General features: G+C 39.4%; 3 protein-coding genes and 1 long non-coding RNA gene across 4 annotated transcripts; 3 read left to right on the top strand and 1 right to left on the bottom strand.

Moving 5' to 3' along the window:
* The first annotated feature begins 1368 nt into the window (after window positions 1-1368).
* On the top strand, window positions 1369-4670 carry LOC122765455 (UDP-glucuronosyltransferase-like). The gene is made up of 5 exons (XM_044019706.1): window positions 1369-2341; window positions 2960-3091; window positions 3234-3321; window positions 3520-3739; window positions 3980-4670. The coding sequence occupies exons 1-5, from the start codon at window positions 1472-1474 to the stop codon at window positions 4260-4262; spliced, it is 1593 nt and encodes a 530-aa protein (XP_043875641.1). The 5' UTR covers window positions 1369-1471; the 3' UTR covers window positions 4263-4670.
* Window positions 4671-9695: 5025 nt separating this feature from the next.
* Window positions 9696-13815, top strand: LOC122758512 (UDP-glucuronosyltransferase-like). Its single transcript, XM_044012745.1, has 5 exons — window positions 9696-10680; window positions 11487-11618; window positions 11743-11830; window positions 12252-12471; window positions 12911-13815. The coding sequence occupies exons 1-5, from the start codon at window positions 9811-9813 to the stop codon at window positions 13191-13193; spliced, it is 1593 nt and encodes a 530-aa protein (XP_043868680.1). The 5' UTR covers window positions 9696-9810; the 3' UTR covers window positions 13194-13815.
* Window positions 13816-15782: 1967 nt separating this feature from the next.
* LOC122758519 (mast cell protease 4-like) lies at window positions 15783-18628 on the top strand. The gene is made up of 5 exons (XM_044012755.1): window positions 15783-16106; window positions 16324-16471; window positions 17037-17175; window positions 17417-17677; window positions 17817-18628. Exons 1-5 carry the CDS (start codon window positions 16055-16057, stop codon window positions 17982-17984), a joined length of 768 nt encoding a protein of 255 aa, XP_043868690.1. The 5' UTR covers window positions 15783-16054; the 3' UTR covers window positions 17985-18628.
* On the bottom strand, window positions 18024-19037 carry LOC122758555. The gene is made up of 3 exons (XR_006358163.1): window positions 18956-19037; window positions 18625-18663; window positions 18024-18430 (listed from the first exon to the last, which is right to left on the bottom strand). It is a non-coding gene; the product is annotated as an uncharacterized LOC122758555 (long non-coding RNA).
* Between the last annotated feature and the right edge of the window lie 229 nt (window positions 19038-19266).

Below are 19266 nucleotides of genomic sequence, written 5' to 3'. Positions count from 1 at the left end.
CTTTTGTGTTTTAGGCTTTAGGTAAGTCGTGTAAGCAGCCTTTTCAAGAAACAGGACAAAACAGTCCTTCATCAGTCAGGCAAGTGGTTGGTGACTTGAAAAACCTGAATGGTAATGCTGGGTCCTGACTTTTGTCTCTGTTCAGCTGTCCTGACTGGACTGATGCGGCGTGCTTGTGTTTTAAATGTGTAGTCCATTTTTAAGGATGTGTGATAAACTGTGATACGACCAGTGCATAGGTGTCTTTACCCTGCTTGTGTAGTAGTACAGGGCACAGTCAGTGTCTCTCTCACACACACACACTGCAGCAGGTCTCTGCATCCAGCACAAAAGCTTTCCGAGTTCAACCAGGAAACGTAGACCCACGTCATTTGCGTGTCTCGTGTGTTTCATTAACAGGTGACACGGAACTATCAAGATATTCATTCTGTTTTTGGTTCTTATTACAAAATAATATAAATGGGTTTTGAGAATTTTCAGAAAAGAAATGACAATCCACCTTAAACCAGCGACACATGTTGTTGTTGGTGTGTTGTTTTCCTCACTGAAGGACACACCTTTCATGGAATTGAATCCAAAAGAAGCCAAGCAGCAGCCCTTTTATGCAGCGAGTTGAAAAAAATGTCAGTAGGATTCATCACGTGGTAGAGCAATTCATTCGACAGTAGGTGAAAAGTTGTACTGGACAGTCTGGCTGTAAGCACGAGCCTGGCAAAAAAACAGCTCTCAACAAAACAACTTTCTGTTGAAGCAATAATCCCTATGAAAACAACCCCACTCAAACCCAACCCCTCAACCTCAGTGGGCTCTCCCTCCTACTCCTCATTCTTTTGTGTGTGTGTGTGTGTGTGTGTGTGTCACAGCCAACTGCATTTGTAAATGCAATTGTTACTCTAACTTGATTCTATATAGTCTTACACATTGTGGAAAACAAGAATTAAACAGCTCATTCAGCATAACGTGGTCGAATGAAAGTGAAGTTATAATTCAAGGTTTCATTCCACACACTACATTGTTTACTTGATGTAATCGCCATCCACAGAAGAGGAGGGTGTCGGTTTCAGATTACAGCTGGCTTCGCACGCTACACTTTTCACAGTGGTTGAAGGTACACGAGGACGGGTACATGCAACAGCTCGCATTCATGTGCCTGTAAGAGAGAAGTGGCAGCCAAGTTAATACAGATTTACAACATGCAAAACGTGCATGGCACCATGATTAACAATTACAGAGGAATACATTGTTGGACAGCTGTTTTGTTTTTAGGTTAATGTGAAAGTTGTGTCACACAAGCCAAATTACATTCATAATAACTTGCCTTATAATACTATGTCATAATAACCCTCCTGTGAATGCACTTGAACTTCTTAAACACACCCTCACTCTCACACACACTCATTTAAAGCCACTCCTTAACATCAGGCACCATTAGCTCTTCCAACAGGCAAGGCTGCAGGACGGAGAGAAAGCAATGAGCCAGGGAGCCATGAGGGAGTGGTTTCCAACACTGGGGCTGGTCGCCTTACTGTGCTGCCTCAGTCTGGGGCCTGTTGACGGGGGAAAGGTGCTGGTTGTGCCAGTCGATGGAAGCCACTGGCTTAGCATGAAGATTCTGGTGAAGGAGCTCGCCCGCAGGGGTCATGACATCTTGGTGCTGGTGCCTGAAACCAGCCTGTTGATCCGAGAGTCAGATTCCTTCAAGACTGAGGTCTACCCAGTGCAGTATACCAAAGCTGAGATGGATGGATCATTCAGTCACCTAGAAGGGGACGCAATACTTCAGCCACCAAAAATGACAGATATGTTTTCCAATGTGCAGCGCTTTGTTGACTTTACTACACTACAGCTGAAAGGTTGTGAGAGTTTGCTGAACAACCAGCAACTAATGAGTCAACTGAGAGAAAAGGGCTTCGATATGGTGCTTACAGACCCCTTCCTTCCCTGCGGTTCCATCCTGGCTCGTGTTTTTTCTATTCCTTCTGTGTATTTCCTGCATGGACTTCCATGTCAGCTGGATTTGAGGGCAAACCGATGCCCCATTCCTGCTTCTTATATTCCTTCTGCCTTCTCTGGAAATACAAACGTCATGACCTTCCCGCAGAGAGTCAAGAACATGCTCATGTCTGGTGTGGAGTCCTATATGTGCAAAGTACTCTTTGGCCACTACGATGAAATGGTCAGCAGGTATTTTGGGGAAGACATGACCTACATGGATCTTATTAGTCACGGTGATATCTGGCTTCTCAGACATGACTTTGTTTTTGAATATCCCAAACCTATCATGCCAAACATGGTCTTCATTGGAGGAATCAACTGTGCTGATAGCGCTCCTCTGCCAGCAGTGAGTATGCAAAGACAGTGTGCCACAATTTATCCGTTATGTTAAATATCAAAGAGACCGCTCGTAGTAATTAAATGTTGTTCTGAAATCCCTTTAGTAGATCCTGCAAATTCTGATCGCAGCAGCTGACTGGGCCACAAATGTTTATATTTACCAAAAAACTCTGCAAAATCAAAGTGTACATATATAGAGGAAAAAGTTTCAGCAAAAGATTGAAATGATGGAACGCAAATCACAATTCATCAAGCTTTCATTGACATGACTGTGAAAGAACAGGTTTGTTTGCTCTTCTGGTTGAATCGGTGAGTGATGTGTGTGTGTGTGTGTGTGTGTGTGTGTGTGTGTGTGTGTGTGTGTGTGTGTGTGTGAGTCTGCAAACACTGACTGAAAAGGGCCCTTTTTTATTTGTTTGTATCAAACAAAGATTTGCTCACATACGCACAAAGATGTTTGTATCTACTATGCTAAAACTTAAGTGGATCAAATACATTTCCTTTGAAAATAAGGTTTAGCAGTAGATCAAGTGATGATTATTGACTTAACTTCATACATTGCATGTAGGTTAAACTATAGACTCTTTTTGACTGAATGTTTGTTCCTTCTCAAAACTCCCTGTAGGACGTGGCAGAGTTTGTGGAGGGCTCAGGTGACGACGGATTTATCGTCTTCACTCTGGGATCGATGGTGTCCAAAATGCCCGCGGAGAAGGCTCAACAGTTCATTGAAGCCTTTCGACAAATTCCCCAAAGGGTAACAATAGACCATTAAAATGAAATCAGCCCTCATTAGGTTGGAATTTCTCCCTTTAACTGGTTGTAAAAATGCCACTCACTTGTCATGATTTGTTTGCACGTAGAATGTTAGAGATGCAGAGGTGTTACTTCTGTTTCAGGTTTTGTGGAGATACACTGGGGTCCCACTTGTGGATGTGCCCAAGAACGTCAGGCTCATGAAGTGGCTACCTCAGAACGATCTCTTGGGTAATGTTCACTTTTATCCAGACTAATTATTCTGTCAAACAAATATTTAATTAGTGAAATAATTGGAAACACAGTACATCACATTACAGGAACAATATGGTAATTGTAGGTATTCAGTAACGGTAGGTCTGGTAATTATCAATTTTGTCCGATTTTTTCTGACTGACATTTTCATTACAAATATCATTTGCTCCTCAGCCCATCCCAAGGCTAAACTCTTCATCACTCACGGAGGCTCCCACGGGATCTACGAGGGCATCTGCAATGCTGTCCCTATGCTGATGTTTCCACTGTTTGGGGACCAGGGAGAAAACGTGCATCGCATGGTGATGCGTGGCGTTGCAGAGAAACTGAGCATCCATGATGTGACAATAGAGAAACTAACGGCAGCACTGCATAAAGTCCTCCATGATAAAAGGTAAGACAGTATACAATGAAGTAGCCTTTGATTTCAACCTCTATTTCGTTCTTGTTTAAAGTGGTAAATCGAAGTGTTTAGGTATTCACATGTACCTCCTACTCTGCAATAGTTTCATTCTACAAATGATAGCAATCGTCACTCGGTTTCACTTATTTTTAAGGTTATATACACCACATACATCTTTTACATTACTTGAATGGCAGTCACAGTGTGTGCTATTTTATTTTCCCCCCTCAGCTACAAAGAGAAGATGGTGGAGTTGTCTGAGATACACCTGGATCGTCCCCTGCAGCCTTTGGAACAGGCTGTTTTCTGGACCGAGTTTGTCATTAGACACAAAGGAGCTGGTCATCTAAGAGTAGCTGCACATGAGCTGAACTGGATTCAGTACCACAGTCTGGATGTCATTGGCTTTTTGATTGTCATCCTTGTAATTGTTGTGTTGGTGACCGTGAAATCCTGCTTGTTCTGCACCCGTAGGATTTGTAGAAAGGGACTTGGAAAGACAAAATCAGAGTAGAGTGTTGAGTTGAAGACATTTCATCTCTTCATTGCGGAGCTGAAGAAGCCTCTTGGATGAGAGGTAAAAAAGTCTTCAACTTAACTCAAGCAAGTCCAATTGCCTAAAGCTAACTACTGACGATGACTTGATGACTGAGAACCTCAAAAGACCGAGTAGAATGTCTTTTTCTTTTCCAATGCAATATTCTTTTGAATTGATGGAGGCTCAAGGAATTCAGGGTCATTCCACACAGATGCATATTTGTGTTTATCAAACATCAGCTGTGATACTGGCAATGATTGATTGTGATGTCTTTCTCTTCTACTGTGCAGTCTCAGGTTTTCTTTCTCGTCCTTGCACTGAGCTACATTCAACAATCCTGTCATATGTCTTTTGAAATTTGAAATTAAAGGATGTCGTTCTCTCCGCTTGTTTTCTTAAAACCTTGTCACTAAATGAGTACAATTTATAATATGTTCAGGTACAGTCACCTCCCCCAGATGGTTCTTTATTGATCTATTGTGACCAGAGCTTGTTGTGACACACCTTCTAGTATGGTGATATCACCTGCATCTGTAAGGCACTGTGTACTGTATAAATAAATAAAGAACTTCCTCATAAGACACAGTGCACAATGAATATCTCAAATCGCTCAATGAGTTCAAATGCACTTCATTTTTTTGCACATGCTGCTTTAATTGCAACTTGACACTTTAAATATTAACATAAACACTCTGAGGTTATGATTTTTACCAAGTACCTTGAACAGGACAACGTTTATCACCTTACTTCTTCCTTGGATGCTGAAATGCTTCCATCTGGTGGGGAAATAGAAATAATACAACTGTATGAGGCTATCTGCTTCCTCATATTCCGATTCCTGTTATTTTTGTTCTTATGTTGCTCAGCTCTGAAATTATGTAAAACTGAAAGATAGTGTGAAGAGTAAAGCATATGCCATTGTCAACCATCATCATCTCACAATAGCATTTTGGTTTCAGTAAAAAGGGTTCCACACAATATGTTGTCTTAAATAACTGCAAATCATTTAATAAACATTAACATGATAATGGCAAGTTACATTTTACTAGGTGCGTGTAAAAGGTCACTTGCTTTTTGTCCTTTTGTTGTGTAACTCTGAAGCCATGTTAATCAGAGAATATAGTTGTTTGGGGGGAAAAAGAAAATGGTTTACAAACTAAAAATGTACATGAGTTGGTAATAAATAAATGTGTTAAACTTGAGTTAAAAAGTTATCTATGATATCATCTGGTGAATCTCAACGCTGATTGGACATTGTGACAAATTTGCATCGAGTCCTTTGTGACTCAAACAAGTTAGAGTGGCTCTATCAAAATGAAGAAAAGTTATCTGCCTGACAATATGAAAAAAGAGGAAGAGGAGAAAAGAAAACAAGACAATGGTAAGAAGTGCAGATTATACAGTACTCTATGTTTTGATTGTTGTGCTTTTTATTGCTCCTTAGAATTCTCTTTTTTGAATTGCACGTTTTTAATGTTTATATTCTTATTTTGAAATAAGAATTGCGAACTTTTTTGATAATTATTTTTATTTCATCAGGTTTTTGTCAGATTATTTATCATAGACTGGTGATAATTGCTGGTTGGAGGGGCCTCCTGTGAATTCTTGCCAGGGCCCCAAGAGACGCTAGAATCGCCTCTGCATTTAAGCGTCAACCTGAAACACAGGGGGTGTGTCTACTGGAGGAGCTGTGGCTAGTTGTCTTACTAGCTTACTTACTGGCATGCGTCTTAACAGTTGGCGCAACGTCATGATATATCCTTACAAGCATTATATATGTAGGTCCTAAAAAGGCCCTGACGACAAGTGGCTTAACCGGGGCATGTCACTGTGTCTGGTTTACCTTGAGAACGGAGTTAGAACAGTATCAAACCGCGGGCAAACACTCGTGCGGTGATTGCTAACAACCGGAGGCAGCCCGGCGAACTGGACGTTAGCGCCGCAAAGCAACAAGTTATTCACCTTCTTCCATTCACGGAGGTTGAAGTCAACTATGACAGTGACAAACCAGCCAGAACCATGAGATTTGTCAACAGAAAACACAAACGTAAAATAAAAGTAAAGCAAGCTAAAAGGAGCAAGCCTCTTCATAAACGAACATTTGACAAAAGGAACACCGGAGTAAGCCATAGATACTGCCAAGGTTGTGATCAGAAACATGGACAAGAACGTGAAAGCATCACAGACTGGAGGTATGAACACTTTCAATCAACGACACACAACTGTGACACTGTTTAAAGCAGTGGTTCTTCTCAAAGTTCTTTATTCCTTCGTATTATATTGCAACCACATGTTTCAGAGTATAAAGAAGTAGCCACTAGATGGCAGTCCATACCACTCAACGTCCCCTAAATGTCCATCATTAGTCCCAGTAATTTGGGATGGACAATCCAAGGGCCCAGACGAAGCAGGCAAGTACACAAAAGGATTCTGGGTTCTCAAACTTTTTTTTTTTTACCAAGTACCACCTGAGAAAATATTGAGCTCTCAAAGTAACACAATTACCACCAATGTTAAAATACAGTGGTGTAAATAAGTCGGGTAAAGTCAGCTACAAACTTTTCACAGGAGGCAGATTTATTCCCATAAGATAATTTGCTCTCTTGTCATCCTCCTCTTTCTCACATACACTTCACACACTGATATAGTGAAATTAGATTAAGATGGAGTGAGAGATTAGGTGACTGTAATTTTTAGTATTGAATTTATTATTATGTTATTTGTTTCATTTTTAACGCACTCTGGTCAAAAATAAATGTGACATTTTTGCTTTTTGCTCCACATTTCCACGAGTTGTACAAAAAGATGTAACTTGTGACATACTATGATGCAACCTGGACACATCCTCAGTGATGTTACCTATGAACAAACAAAAGCCTTATTTGTTAAAATCTTAGTGTGTTTTAAAATGAATTGTAGGTCAGGGATGGCAGATATAGGTTTAAACCACTCAGTGACCTTCTTAACATGGAAGAATAGCCCTGGTGCCTGGGTTGAAATATTCAGAGGTTTTAGAATATGATAAATTATCTTGTTGGTTTTTTTCAGTGTGGAATATTGTCAGGTTTGTCCACATGGATTGTCAGTTTTTCTTGTTGAGTATGTATCTATTTTGTTTACATTGGGAGTTGCTTCACTCGCAGGATAATAGCGCGTGTTGTACGTCAGTCTGGAACGTTGAGTATACACGTTCTGTCTTGAGCAAATATTTTAATTACCAATCTTTACAAAAGGAAACAACATGAAAGGTTTCACTTTGAAACCCATTATGCAGCTTAGCACAAGTCTGTACATAAAGTTAACAGGTGGATGCATTTAATTTCAGCCACTTTTTGTTGTTTTTTTGCATTTCAGAAAAGACAAGCAGCAGCCACAAAAACATTACTGTGTGCAGTGTTGGAGATGGAGAATATCACTGTTCCTTTTGAGGTGTCACTTGTAGCTTTGTGACCAGTTTTTTGGACGAGGTCATGAGCTTTCAGGACTGAGAAACCTTGGCAGGAATTTGGCCACTTTTTACTGCTTTTGTGTTGCTACTATTAGGCTGTAAGTAGTGTTGGCAGCTCTTTCGATAGAAATACGACAAAAACAAGTCTGTCCTGAACAGAGACAGTTTTTTTATCATAATAATAATAATAATACATTTCATTTTAGTTGTCTTTCAACTCACTCAAGGTCACAGACAGTGACAGTACAGTAAATGTAATTGGAAAAAAAGTAGATTTAATAATACATACAATCGTTACATACAGAGTGGTATGCCTGGCCTTGAAGCTGTGTAGCACATTTTTAAAATGACTAGGGTATTTGATAAGTGGAGTTGTTGAAGGACAGGAGTGATGTGATTACTGAATTCCTGGTGATGATGTGGGCGGCAGAGTGGCACCAGAAACTAATCCTATTGTGTTTATTGTGTTTATTGTGTTTGTATACACTGAGGGCCCCTGCGTGGACTGATTATGTAAAATGTTGTTTAGTCTGTCTTTTTTCGATCTCTGTGATAGTCACTATACATTACTATACACTATAAGCTGAAGTATGTTTATAATAGTTGAGCTTGTGTGTATATTATAGTTAAAGTGTGTTTACCCTGCTTGTGTTCTCACATAAACCAAGACATGACGTGTTTCCCCTCACTGAAAAGTAGTTTTACCTAGAAGGACAACAAACTACTATATGATTGAGGTCAGCCCAGATTAAATGACAGTTTTCTGAATGAAAATATTTCTGGATGCATCGTGGAAGCTGCATTTCTCATGCTGTATTCATTCAAAGAATCTCGTGCCAACCCAAGAGACTGCCCACTTTCTCCCATTTCCATGGCAGCAGCATTGTTGAAATGGCTCTCTCTCACTGGCTGCTGAGGCTCCTTTAGAACTGCACAAAAGTGGAGGAACATCTAAACAGGATACACGTGTCAAATTTCATGGCATTCCATCCCAAAGAAAACAGGCAGCAAGTATCAGCTCTTTTGTGGGGCGAGTGGGGGGAAAAAAAGGTCAGTGGGATTCATCATGTGGGAGAACAATTCATTCAACAGTAGCAATATAAGTTGTGCTGGGCAGTCTGGCTATAAGCACCAGCATGGCTAAAAAGCAGCTTTCAACAAAACAACAAGGAATAATCCTTATGAAAACAATCCCTCTAAAACCCAACCCCCCTACCCTCAGTGGGCTCTCCCTCCTACTCCCCTTTCTTTTTTTTGTTTAACAAGAGTACAGCCAACTTCATTGTAAATGCAAGTGTGACCCTAACTTCATTCTGTTGAGTTTTTCACATTGTGTGGAGAAATAAGAATGAAGCAGCTCTTTTAAGACGAGGTAGTTAGAGTAAAGTTGTAAATCAAATCTCAGTTCCTCAAAAGGGGAGGGCGTTGGTTTCACATTACCGCCTTCCTTTGCACGCAACATGTCCCTTTCCAGTGGTTGAAGGTACACGATGGTGTGACTAGAGTGAGAGATGAAACACACGCATACATGCAACAGCTCGCATTCATGTGCGTGTCAGAGTCACAGCCAAGATAAAAAAAAAAGATTTACGACAGACACACACGCCACCATGACTGACAGATTGACAGTTAAAGGAAATAAGTTACAACACAAACAATAATGACTGCATTTATTACAACATTTGTCTGGAAAAATAAAAACAAGAAACATAATTCATTTTTATGGTTACATTCATTGGTATTAAATGTTTCTATTTGTTTTTTTTTTATTGTTGGACAATTGTATTTATCTGGTAGTGGGAAAGGTTGTGTTACACAAGTCACATGACACTGCATGTCTCACAGTAGAAAATGATTAACTTATGACAAATTCTGATTGGTACATTTCAGCATGGAATTGATTGGATATCTCTGTCTTCTGTGGTTACATAATAGCTTGCCTCCTGAATGCAGCTTGAACTTCCTGCGGAATTTAAACACGCACTCACTCTCACACACACTCATTTAAAGCCACTCCTTAACATCAGGCACCATTAGCTCTTCCAACAGGCAAGGCTGCAGGACGGAGAGAAAGCAATGAGCCAGGGAGCCATGAGGGAGTGGTTTCCAACACTGGGGCTGGTCGCCTTACTGTGCTGCCTCAGTCTGGGGCCTGTTGACGGGGGAAAGGTGCTGGTTGTGCCAATGGATGGAAGCCACTGGCTTAGCATGAAGATTCTGGTGAAGGAGCTCGCCCGCAGGGGACATGACGTCTTGGTGCTGGTGCCTGAAAGCAGCCTGTTGATCCGAGAGTCAGATTCCTTCAAGACTGAGGTCTACCCAGTGCAATATACCAAAGCTGAGATGGATGGATCATTCAGAGAACTATCAGACGGGGTTTTCCTCAAGCCACCAGATATCACAGATATGTTTGTCAATGTGCAGCGCTTCGTTGACTTTACTACACTACAGCTCAAAGGTTGTGAGAGTTTGCTGAACAACCAGCAACTAATGAGTCAACTGAGAGAAAAGGGCTTCGATATGGTGCTTACAGACCCCTTCCTTCCCTGCGGTTCCATCCTGGCTCGTGTTTTTTCTATTCCTTCTGTGTATTTCCTGCGTGGACTTCCATGTCAGCTGGATTTGAGGGCAAACCGATGCCCCATTCCTGCTTCTTATATTCCTTCTGCCTTCTCTGGAAATACAAACGTCATGACCTTCCCGCAGAGAGTCAAGAACATGCTCATGTCTGTTATGGACTTGTATATGTGCAAAGTACTCTTTGGCCATTACGATGAAATGGTCAGCAGGTATTTTGGGGAAGACATGACCTACATGGATCTTATTAGTCACGGTGCTATCTGGCTTCTTAGATATGATTTTGTTTATGAATGGCCCAGGCCTATCATGCCAAACATGGTCTTCATTGGAGGAATCAACTGTGCTAATAGCGCTCCTCTGCCAGCAGTGAGTATGCAAAGAATGTATGCCAGAATAAATAAGCGGGCAACACATATGGATTCACTTTTAGCCAAACACGTATTCATGCTCTTGAGTTGGGACAGAGCAAAAATATTGAGAGAGAGAGAAAATCAGAGAAGTGGCACTAATTGTTAGTTTAATTTGCTAAATGGTCATGTTATACAATAACATAATAATAAGGAGTGACTCATAGTAATGACCTATTAGAGAATAATAATCAGTTGATTGTGTTGCTCTTTAATCCCTTTAATACCTCGAGCACTGTTTCAGCTAAACTGTTTTCTTTGTTTTCATCAGCAGACTAAACTTAACTGACGAAAAATAGTTGACCGTCCTGTAAATACTGGTGATACTTTGTCACATTTTGTTGATTTTGGGAACAAGACTGTTATGTACTCAGTAATATATTGATTTAAATATAGAGGGAAAACGTTTCAGCAAAACACTGAAATGATTACATGATGACTTCAAGGAGTGTGAATCAGACTGAATCAAGGTTTGATTGACATGACTGTAAAAGAACAGGTTTGTTTGCTCTTCTGGTAGAATCAGTGAGTGAGTGAAATCTGTGATTCCTTGACTATGGCTAATCTTATCTAAGAAAAAGGAGAAGGGTGAGGGGACCCTCTGTGTGTCTCTCCAATATGCTGAAACTTAAGTGGATTAAATACATTTTCTTGTCTTTGCTGATGAGAACTATTCGTGATGACGTAGCTTCATACATTGCATGTAGGTTAAACTATAGACTCTTTTTTGAGTGAGTGTTGGTTTCTTCTCAAAACTCCCTGTAGGACTTGGCAGAGTTTGTGGAGGGCTCAGGTGACGACGGATTTATCGTCTTCACTCTGGGATCCATGGTGTCCAAAATGCCCGCGGAGAAGGCTCAACAGTTCGTTGAAGCCTTTCGACAAATTCCCCAAAGGGTAACAATAAACTGAAAAAAAAATGAAATCAGCCCTCATTAGAACATGCCACTCATGTCGGATGATGGACACATTTGTTTACAAATAGAATGTTAGAGATGCAGAGGTATTACTTCTGTTTCAGGTTTTGTGGCGATACACTGGAGTCCCACTTGTGGATGTGCCCAAGAACGTCAAGCTCATGAAGTGGCTACCTCAGAACGATCTCTTAGGTAATGTTTACGTTTACGCCAGACAAATGTATGTGGTGGAGCTATAACGTAATGAATTATTCCATCAAATTAACTAACTAAAACACGTAAAAACATCAATTTTGATTCACAATAATTTTCATATGAGGGTGTTCGAAGCCTATTGTAATTGTTATTAACAAACCATTACCTGGATATTCCTTTGGAAATAAGTTGCTAAATAAAATAAAACTAATTAACACACTTACCTTCATTTCACCAAGGTGGAACTTGCAATAGAAATAAGCTCCTATTATGCAATTTGTTAATGACTGTCACCAAATCAATTTCCTGCACAACGTTTTAGAAATATTTTTTAACTGTTGAAACAATAACTTTAAATAAATACTTATTTTTGAGTGGAGTTTTAAACTCTTAATTAAGACTGACATTTGCTCCTCAGCCCATCCCAAGGCCAAACTCTTCATCACTCACGGAGGCACGCACGGTATCTACGAGGGCATGTGCAACGCTGTGCCCATGCTGATGTTTCCACTGTTTGGGGACCAGGGAGACAACGTGCATCACATGGTGTCGCGTGGCGTGGCAGAGGAGCTCAGCATCCATTATATGACCACAGACAAACTATTGGCAGCACTGAAAAACATCATCCAGGATAAAAGGTGAGTTGTGCAGTACCTTCGAAAACGATGCAGTAAGGTAGCCTATGATTGGGTTACTTAACTTTACTTAACAGACAAAGGGAAATATGTCAAAGATAAGTTCATGAAGATGGCGTGCATACCTTTCTTGTTTAAAGTGGTAATTTGAAGTGTTTAGGTTGTGACATGTACCTTATACTCTGCAGTCATTTTAATTCTACAAATCATAGCATGTAATGTGTTTATATTACATATCCCAAGCATGCTGAAGTTATTTGTGGTAGTCCTTTCTCGTCATTAGGACTCACTTATTTTTGTTATTGCTGCTGGTGCAATTGAAGGGAAAGCTATCTTCAGAGACACGTACATCTTTTACATTACATTACAGTACTAACTGTAATGTCTGTGGTAATTTTAAGTTGGCAGTCACAGTGTGTGCTACTTTGTTTTCCCTCCTCAGCTACAAAGAGAGGAGCGTGGCGTTGTCTGAGATACACCTGGATCGTCCCCTGCAGCCTTTGGAACAGGCTGTTTTCTGGACCGAGTTTGTCATGAGACACAAAGGGGCTGCTCATTTAAGAGTAGCTGCACACGATCTGAACTGGATTCAGTACCACAGCCTGGATGTCATTGGCTTTTTGATCGCCATCCTTGTGATTGTTATGTGGGTGACACTGAAATCCTGCTTGTTCTGCACCCGTTTGATTTGCAGAAAGGGACTTAGAAAGACAAAATCGGAGTAGAATGTTTTTTTTGTTTTTTAAAGCAATATTGATTTGATTATATAAAATCTGCAATGAAGTGAATGATGTTGATTGAGGGTATTTTCACCCAGATGTATATTTGTTAGTCAAATTCAGGGTGCCATTACTGCAACATTTAAAATGTGCGATACTGGTGAAAATTGACTGCACATTTTCTCTTGGTAGCTCAAGTTCTCATCCTCACACTGAACTACATTCAACAATTCTGTCACATGAAGTCATTTGAAATCTAATTTTCTCGACTCATTTTCTCCAGAAGCGTCAACTGAGCCAGTTTTTCCAGATGATTCTCTCCTGGTCTATGTAGACCAGAGCTTGGTGGATCACATCTTCTAGTATGATGTTACCACCTGTATCTGTAAGAGACTGTGTACTGTATGAATAATCTCTTTCAGAGAAGGACAATCATGACAATTACTTGCATTTTATCTGAAATGATTAATGATATATACTATATTTGTATAATTTTTTACAATAATGTATAATGTTAATTTTTTAAATGTTCTTTCGGTCATTACTTGTCCATTCATATGAGTTTCTTCCTCATAAGAAGCAGTGGTGAACAATTACTAATATATTAAACTTGTCAATGAAGTTTAAATTGGCTTGATTTCCTGACCTGCCATCATTCCAATAACAGAGATCTCCACACAGATTGATATTAACATAAATATTCTCAGGTTAAACGTGTACTTCTTCTTTGGATGCTGAAATGCTTCCACCTAGTGGACAGTAGAAATAATACAACTGAATGTATGGCTCTTTTTGTTCTTGTGTTCAGTTCAGAAAATGTTGATCATAAAGTCCTTGAGGCGTTTAGGTGATGCCAATCCTCCCAAATCCAGGTTGAAGGATTCACTTGCTTAGTTTGTTTTCATTAAAGCAATATTGCAAGTGCTTCCAACAGCAGAAATAACACATTATGACAGTTAAAGTAAAGACAGATGCTCACGTGAATGGTTAAGCAGAATGCCATCCCTCCAAAGTCCAGGACCAGACGTGTTTAAATCAAAGCATAATCTTGAGGTTACGGTTTAACACTTTTGACTCGTAAGAATGATATAATGCCTTAAATGGACTGAACTGGAATAATCTGTTTAATTACAGTTGATTGGCTGCAACCTGGCTGTATTTCATTTCCTGTGAATGTTGTGTTTGTTGTTCATTCACCTGTATGCATATCCAGAAATATGATATATTTTTAACATTAATAATTTGGAAGGGATACACTATGATTTATTAGTGACAGACCTCAAGGACAAACGTTTGTCGTACAATGATTGACCAGTAATGTTTATGAGTGAAGATGAACAAAGGTTCAAAGGTTAAACCAGGGTCTAGGTTTAGATATCTGTGGGGGTGGGAGATTAAGTTTCTCTAGCTTTAATGTGTCCTGCAGCAAAGATGATGTAATTTACTGCACGTGTCAAACCTAAAGCCCACAGGTCACATCTGGTCTGCCACACACTGGCACTCTGCCCTCGAGATAACATGTCTCTTAACCACACATCATGTGACCAAATTGAGTACAGCATTTGTATTACTATACTCCATATTTCTACTACACTCCATGATGTGTATAATCTCTGATTGTTTCCTCATTTAATCTATAAGAGTACTTTTATTTTTTCAGTTGGCATACTGCCTGATTGAACTTTTTAAAGTGCGTGTGAAGCAAGAAAAAAATATTCTCTTCTGAGCACCGTGCCAAATTTAAAAATGTTGCTAAGTGTTCAATTTAGTCTTCTGCAGTCAGCTTTTCACCTCTCATCCAAGAGTCTTCTTCAGTTCAGATTAACTGGTGGAAAAAAACAGTCAAGAGAGTCGTTAAGTTGAACATTAGAGATCATTCACCCCTCTGACCCAGTTTCAGGTTGTTGGTTTCAGCTGAGTCAAAGTGTAAAAGGGTGTCATTAGGGTCACCTGAGAGACCGACTTCACTATTGTTGTTCTGTGTGTGAATGTTGATCCACATGGATGGATTGGATTAGATTGGATTAGGTGGATGGATGGACAGATTTACATTATATAATGGTATAACCTCTGAATAGGGTAAAGGGTTAACTGAATGTTTAGATATACAGTAGTGCAAAAAAAAAGTAGAAGTGCAATGAAAACAGTAGTAGAGCCTGGGATGTAAACATGGTGCAGAGTGACCAGTTCTATCAGTCATTATTATTGTAAAGTGGGATGGTTTGAGGCAGGAAAGATTTCTTGTAACAGTCTGTCTTTGACAGTCTTACGGCTCAGGACAGTGTTGTAGGTGGCTGATAATTTGAGTCTTAGTTCACCTCCTCCAGGAAGTGATGGTTTCCTCAAGGTCTAAAACAGGCGGCCTTCCTTCACTCCTCTTTCAAACCAGTCCCCGACAGCTAACCACAGAAGATTCAGCAGACGACATTCGCCTGCTTTAATTGGTCCCCACTAAAGCAGGTATTTGAGTGCATGTCCACTGCAGGAGCACTGTCCTCTCTTCCTAATGCACTACACCACACTCATACACGCTTTAGTGGGGACCAAAGCAGGTGAATGACGTTGTTCGTCAGTGTTTGTACAGATTATACATGTGTATATATGAAGCAGTCCTCCTTTTTATTCTTCATTTTCCTCATCTGTTCTCTGCCACTATTGTCTGGATTGTATTTCCTATTTACTGTGTATGGCGTTGTCTGTGTGTGTTGGTGAAGTTGACAGTTAGAGAAGTCTCACTTGTGTTGCAGTAAATATCTCCTTGCCTTTGACACCTGCCCACAGAGTTTCGATTGAGGGAGTTGGAGGGTTGACTACAAAAAGTGAAGGGGGGCGCAGCCTCAGCCACACTGCGTAGCTGCAGGTTGACAATGATGCAAATGTTCTGCATTATATTTGTCCTTTATTTCTTCACCCCAGCTGGTAAGATTATGAATATTCCTCAGAACTATACATAGAAAATGTGGATGTAAATTCTTTATTATGAGTGACGTGTTTAGGATTTAATTTCATGTTGTTTTTTTTTAATTTGTTTTTTTTAAACGTATTTTCTTTTAAAATATTAATACCATTTAATTTCATAATAGTTCATTTGTATTCTGTAATGTCTGTATTCATGTTTCTTCCCTCCTCATATCAGGGGGAAGTGAGGTTGGCATAGTACATGGTACCATTTCAACGCCTCATTCCAGGCCCTATATGGCATCACTCCAGTTTTCTAAAAAACACACGTGTGGTGGCATTCTCATTCGGGAGGACTTTGTTTTGACAGCAGCACACTGCAAAAAGTGAGTTTGTTTTATTCTTATCAATCCAAATCAGATGTGCCAATTTACCAAAGCTGTTGTTTTATTCACACAACTAACGATGTATTATTCACAATGTTTTTGTTGAGAAGTACTTCCTGTAACAGTCCATTAACCAGGAAATATAAATGTTATATCAGTGACAAGTATCTGTCTATATTTTATATATATTTATAACATGTGTACAAATAGAAAAAGGAGACTCACTTAATGGTTTTAAACTCAGACAGAAAGAAGTGGGAGCAGATTCACTAAGATGTCTCTTCCTCTGTCCTAGTTTAGCTATTTATGGAGTTGAATAGTCCCTTTGCACAGCCGCCATTTTAAAAGTTTAGAGTAGGAAAATGACATGTAAATGTAAATTTCACATAGCGTCTTCAGTGTCAGGGTTTATCATAGTGTCCCGACTCACACAAACTCAAAATGGCTGATGTGCAAAGGGCCCATTCACTAAATGGTTCAATAGTGCTGCTGCCTGTCTTTGCTATATATAATAGTGATGATAATAATATATATTAATAGTATTGCATGTTCTCTGGTGTGACAGGACTCAAGACATGACTGTGGTACTCGGGGCACACAACATAAACAAGAGTGAGAAAAGTCAGCAACAGATCAAAGTGGCTGCATACCATTCACATCCAAAATTCACTGGAGAATATGATCACGACATTATGCTTCTTAAGGTAAAGTAAACGCGGAAACCATTTAAATGCTGATCTTAGTCCATGTTTAAACAGGAAATCAATCAGTGTTGCTGTGGAGTTCTTTTAGTTTCATTTATCATGCTGCAATATGAAGTGATGCAAGACGTTATGTGTTGTGTTCACACATTTGCAATGAAGCAGGTGAGGATGTGGGGACGACGGGCTCTATGGTCATTCTCACTCTTATGGTAAAGTACATTGTTTCATTTTTTTCTTAAAGTTGAAAAAGAAAGCCAAACTGAACAAGTATGTCAGAGCCATCGAGTTGCCTGAGAAAGACAATGAGATCCATGCCAATGTTCCATGTGTCGTTGCTGGCTGGGGCCAAACTGGAGTTCAGGAGCCTGACTCAAAATTACTGAGGGAAACCACAGAGAAGACTCAGTTCAGCTTTGAGTGCAAAACCATATGGCAACAATACTTCAACAGTGATCACATGATATGCACCACATTTGACAAGAAGAAGGGAGGAGTTTGCCAGGTAAAGCCACTATTTAATTATATTAAATAGTTCAGTGAAAAGGCAAACTATTTCACACCTTTTTGTTTTTTTTATTTCGAGACAAACAAATGAGCTCTTCCCTCTACTGAATCTAGGTCTTTTGTCTTTTTTCTTACAGGGTGATTCTGGCGGACCACTCATTTGTGATGGCAAGCCTCAGGGTATTACGGCTTATACTGCCCCAGTAGACTGTAATGATACCAGGTACCCTCATGTCTTCACAAAGATACAATTCTTTCTTCCATGGATCAAGAAAGTCATGCAGGGAAATAGGAATGTTGAGTGAGACATTATGCAGTGGGCAAAAATCTGTTCATTTCTTCTATTGATTATCAAATATCAAGGCTTTGGGGTTTTTTGCATTAAAAACTGAAGAAGAATGCTTGAAATTGTATTGTTATTCAATGGAAAGTCTCACTATGCACACATAAATATAGTGCTCATGTCATTTCAAAACATTTTACTCTTAAAGTCCTTCTTTAATGCAAACTGTAAATGTGTTTAGACTGAATGGATTAAAGAGAAATGACAGTGTACCAATTGTGGGTAGAGACAGAACAGATATTGAAAGTATTTCAGTGAGTGTGGTTGTTGTGGTAAAAAGAAAGAAAAAAAAAAAAAGCCTAAACACTTTATGATAAAACCCCAAACCATCGCTGTAGCATTCATGCATCATCAGTCATAGTGCAAACTCTTGAAGTTGAACCGTTTTCTGTCAGTGAAACCTGTCATCTGAAAAGAGAAGTAAAACAAAGTGCTGTTTAAAAGAATATCAATGCCTAAAAATTACACCTCATTAGTCTCAAAAGGATTCTAAAATTTTTGAGTTCAATCATCTTTTTTACCGAGGAGATATTATTATAACACTGTGGTTTGTTTGTCTTATTGTTATGAAAGAAATGAAGCCTAAACCATGTGACAATTACCTGACTTGGATCCCTTGTGAAATATCTCTTTTCTATAACCTGTTAGAGGACGAGAGAAGATGATTTAAATTCATCATCATACACACTTCTCATAACCAAACTGTACTTTTGATTATCAACCATTTTAATGAATCAGTTTAATTTTAATCACAGGTTACAACTTTGGTACAACTCCATTATACAGGAAGTATTTTCAAATGTGCAACTGTGGTTAACTAGAAAATGAGTGGTTGGAAGTTTCTTTATACTATGATATTCAAAAATGGTGTTGCCCCACTTCACATTTAATAACATTATAACGTGTTTGACGACATAACTATGGGTTTCTCACCTTATCAAAGAACCTGCTTAGCTTCACTGCATTTGATGTGCCTGCTGCAAGGTATCTCGGGTTCGTGCAGTCCTGAAAAACAAAACACATCAGCCACAACCTCAAAGACGGTAAAGTATTTATTTTCTCAGGTGAAATATTACAGTTTTATGTGTGGAAAAAGACTGAGTGACGGTGGATTCTTTCAAATATTCTCACGATTTCCGATGAACATTTGGCATGAACTGCTGTCTGCTGTTCCACAAATTTCCACAAGGTGTCACCAAAGTCAAAGGCAACACCTGATTTATTATGACGAATATTTAATTCTT

This window comes from Solea senegalensis, linkage group LG2 (assembly GCF_019176455.1).
Source record: "Solea senegalensis isolate Sse05_10M linkage group LG2, IFAPA_SoseM_1, whole genome shotgun sequence".
NCBI lineage: Eukaryota > Metazoa > Chordata > Actinopteri > Pleuronectiformes > Soleidae > Solea > Solea senegalensis.
Note: the sequence above shows the minus strand (reverse complement) of the source record. Positions and strands in the feature narration are given on the sequence as shown.